At 49.0% G+C, this 4,047-nt stretch overlaps 1 protein-coding gene across 1 annotated transcript, besides 13 other annotated features; it reads left to right on the top strand.

The window, feature by feature from the left end:
* Positions 1-125: part of a mobile genetic element that runs on past the window's edge.
* Positions 126-645: 520 nt separating this feature from the next.
* On the top strand, positions 646-2,079 carry EKO05_0000002 (Non-specific serine/threonine protein kinase; the record flags this gene model as incomplete). The annotated part of the gene is made up of 3 exons (XM_038937059.1): positions 646-854; positions 908-1,410; positions 1,460-2,079. The coding sequence occupies 3 exons, from the start codon at positions 646-648 to the stop codon at positions 2,077-2,079; spliced, it is 1,332 nt and encodes a 443-aa protein (XP_038802547.1).
* A 284-nt stretch (positions 2,080-2,363) lies between these two features.
* Positions 2,364-2,451: a mobile genetic element.
* Positions 2,422-2,559: a dispersed repeat.
* Positions 2,443-4,047: part of a mobile genetic element that runs on past the window's edge.
* Positions 3,095-3,240: a mobile genetic element.
* Positions 3,095-3,246: a mobile genetic element.
* Positions 3,251-3,666: a mobile genetic element.
* Positions 3,251-3,732: a mobile genetic element.
* Positions 3,263-3,648: a mobile genetic element.
* Positions 3,263-3,672: a mobile genetic element.
* Positions 3,263-3,702: a mobile genetic element.
* Positions 3,272-3,660: a mobile genetic element.
* Positions 3,359-3,474: a mobile genetic element.

Raw genomic sequence — 4,047 nt, 5'->3', positions numbered from 1 at the left:
CGTGCAGCAACCAGACGCCTAGAGGCTCTAGGAAGCTTAGGATAGTATATCCTCGCTGGGTTAAGATAGATTCTGATGTTTTTTTGGTGTGCAGGGTCCTATGTTGAAATTTTGCTTTGTGTGTGAACCTGATGTATGGCGCTGTTATGCGGGCGGATCTGCTGCGATTTCGCATATTGTGGGCGAATCGTAAGAAATGACCCGTCGCAGTTTGCTTGGACAACGAGATTGGCGGTCAACTGGTGCATTTTGATTGGCGACGCATGAGACACAGGCACTTGCTAGTGCGGGGTCGGAGCTCGTTTCAGATTCGGCGCTTATTTCAGCCCGACCACTTTGCCTACCGCATCTTATCTTGGATTTGCATTCCGCAGTTACCTTAAGCTCCTTGTTCAAGTGCCTTCCATCACCTGAGCACCTGCTAATCGACTGGATTCGCACTCCTCACGATGTTTGGGCATCTAGGCCTTTTGTAATCAGGCTGTCTAAGTACCCTCGCGCCTGATTTTCTTGTTGTTAAGCAGCAAACGGCACCTGGCCGAGCTCGACCCTGGATACTTGGCGGATCAGCTGCCTCCCAAAGAATCGATACTTTGACCGACGTCTCCCAGACCAATCTGTCCGTCCGGACCTCAGCTTTGGCCAATGGGTTATGAAGGTGGAGAGTCGTGGACCTTTGGTGACAAGCTTCCGGGGTGGCTGGTATACCCCGAGCGAGTTGAGTCGTATCGGCGTGGAAAACTTCATCCCGTGAAAATCGGCGACATATTTCAAGCGGATCGCTACCAGTACAAGATCGTTCGCAAGCTGGGCCACGGGTCGTTCTCAACTGTGTGGCTCGCGGAGTGCACTAGGTACCACACCTCCAGCGCCTGTATCGTCTACTTGCTAACCTGGTACCAAAAAGTGATCCTCGGTACGTCGCAATCAAAATCTTGAGCTCCGACGCGTCCAGTACGTCCAAAGAAGTACAGATTAACCGGATCATACGTGCCAACGCCACTGCACGAGGCCACATCGTTACACTTCTGGATAGCTTCAAGCACGATGGTCCGAACGGTGAGCATGAGTGCTTGGTCTTCGAGCCCATGGGGCCCGCTGTCGCGGCATGTTACGATCCTGACTATAATCCAATCCATGCTTGGCAGGCCAAATCGATATGCAAGCAGCTACTAACGGCACTGAAATGCCTTCACGACTTGGGAATTGCGCACAGTGATTCAAATCCAGGAAACCTGCTTCTGTCCCTTACCATCCCAATCCAACAACCTTCCTCTGGAGGCAAATGCTGGTCTACGGGGGTCAAAGGCAATCCACAAATTCCTGAGCGCATCTATGAGAACCGGCCGCTTACGGAGTTCTGGGATCGTGAAGTTCCTGTTGAGCTGAAGCTCTCTGACCTTGGTGCCGGTACGTACTACTTGTCGAGTCTCGAGTCAACAGCCCTGATATCAAGCAGCGTTCTTCTCCAATGACCCTCCTGCGACACCAGTCATCGCAATCGGGCTGCGCGCCCCCGAGGTCGTACTCCAGTCCAGTTTCGATCACCGGATTGACATCTGGAGCTTTGGCTGCCTTCTGTTCGAGCTCTTCACTAGGGCACCTCTGTTTGTCATGCCACCATTCAACCTGGCGCGCACCAATACCGACCATCTGCACGGAACGAGCAATGATAACAATCTCCCCCAGGAGGGTGATGGCGATTTCCTTCCGGGAGCAGATCGTAACGACCAAGCCCTCCAGGAAAACAACGACGATCATCTCCTCCAAATGATTCACGCCCTCGGACCATTACCTCCAGCGATGTTCGAGAGATGGCCTCGCGGGAAGAGATATTTCAATAAGGATGGAGAACAAATTCGGTCAGATGTGGGAGAGTCAGAGATACCCAGTGACATCTTGGTTGGCGATACGCTCGAGCAAAGATTTCAGAGGAGAAAGCCGAAAAAGATGACATATAATGAAAGTGCTGGACTCCTTGCAGTGATAAGGTCCGCCCTAAAGTACGATCCCAAAGATCGCCTGTCAGCTGCTCAACTGCTTGCTCTTCCCTGGTTTAACCGTGAGTACATAGAGTAGAAGTGTCGAGTTATCGTAGCTATTTGTATACAAGTATCACCTAAGTGCGAATGTTTCTTGTGGACGCATCTCAGGGGGAGGAGCATGCCCAGGCTCTTGCTGTGCTTGTCGCGCAGCCACGTGCACTTATGATTTCTGTATGGTGTCCAATAATTAGGTCCTGCGGACGTCCACAGGTCTCAGGCGGTTATGTAGGTACGCCTACCTCCAAGCGACACTCACGTTTAGGGCCCTACTCGTGTTTTCCCCACGGTTCGGCCTGCTCTCGGTTCTACTTTGGGCCTTGAGGTTGTAGAGCCACCCACAATAGCTGTTATTATAAGTTTTTGTAGTATAGCAGTAATTAATTACTTAAAAAAAAGATAACGTACTCCACAAGCGAGCTGCCCACCCAAGCGAGCTGCCCACTTTTGCCAAGACCACACCAAACTTCACTCAACTCATAATGCCTCAACGCAGCAACCTACTAAAGCCTTTTAATGAAACTGATATACAGCTTGCTCTTTAGGCAATTAAGTAAGACGCAACGCTAAGCGTGCGACGCGCAGTAGCAATCTACAAAGTTCCTAAAAGAACACTAGACACTTAACGCGCAGGAACGCTCTCTTAACGCGATTGCAAGCCTAACATGATAAGGATGACTAGCACTAAAGAGGAGGTGATTGTCCAGCATGTACTAAAGCTAGACAAGCAAGGATACTTGCCCTAGCTTGCTAATGTAGAGGATATAGCCAATTCTCTGCTTACTGAGCGCTATTAGACCCCTGTTAGCAAGAACTAGGCTGCCAACTTCGTTAAACGTCGGCCAGAGCTTAAAGTCAAGTTTAATCGCAAGTACGACTACAAGAGAGCGCTTTGTAAGGATCCTAAGGTGATTGGCGACTAGTTCCAGCTTATAGAGAATACCAAAGCTAAGTATGGTATCCTGGATAAAGACACCTATAACTTTAACAAATCTGGCTTTATAATAGGCACTATATCAACAGGAGCTGTTGTTACAGGCTCTAAGCGTTGAGGGAGACCAAAGACAGTGCAGCAGGGCGACCGTGAGTGGACAAGTATCATCCAGGGCATTAATGCAAAGGGCTGGTCTATCCCACCCTTCATCATCTTCTCTGGCAAGCACTACCTCTCAGCCTGGTACAAGGAGCCCAGTATACCTAATAACTAGGTTCTTAATATCTCTAATAATGGCTGGACTAATAATAAGCTTAGAGTTAAGTGGTTGAAGCACTTTAATAAGCACACAAAGGCGCGCACTGTTAGTAGCTACCAGCTGCTTATTCTGGACGGCCACAAGAGCCACAACTTGGTTAAATTCTACCAGTACTGTAAGGAGCACAAGATTATCACTCTGTGCATGCCTCCACACTCGTTGCACCTGCTGCAGCCACTTAACGTGGGTTGTTTCTCCCTATTAAAGAAGGCCTATGGCCGCCAAGCTGAGCGGCTGATGCGCAGCAAGATCACGCGTATCACTAAACTTGAGTTCTTGCCGTGCTTTAAAGCTGCTTTTAATGCTTTAATTACTAATAGCAACATACAGGGAGGATTTAGAGGCGCTGGTCTAGTCCTATTTAACCCAGAGGCTGTAATATTAAAGCTTGAAGTACGCCTGCGCACACTAACACTACCTACTATAGACAACAGCACATAGGAGTCTAAAACACTAAGCAACACCCTAGAATTTGGGTCTCAATTAAATCTGATTTGAGAGAGGATTCAGAGACACGCTAATAGCTCACCAACGCCCATAGTTGACGCCCTTAATCAGCTCACCAAAGGCGCAGAGCTAATGGCGCATTCACTGGTTTTAGTGCGCAACCAGGTCGCTGACCTACAGGCAGCTAACGAGGCTGCTACACGTTGTAAATTACACAAAAGAAAGCAAATCTAGCGTAAAGGGACACTAACGTTTAGTGAGGGAGTGCGGCTAACTACTCTAAAGGAGTTTAAGGCCCGTAGTGA

The sequence above is a fragment of the Ascochyta rabiei genome, chromosome 1 (genome assembly GCF_004011695.2).
Source record: "Ascochyta rabiei chromosome 1, complete sequence".
Classification (NCBI taxonomy): domain Eukaryota; kingdom Fungi; phylum Ascomycota; class Dothideomycetes; order Pleosporales; family Didymellaceae; genus Ascochyta; species Ascochyta rabiei.
This window is presented reverse-complemented; position numbering and strand designations above follow the sequence as displayed.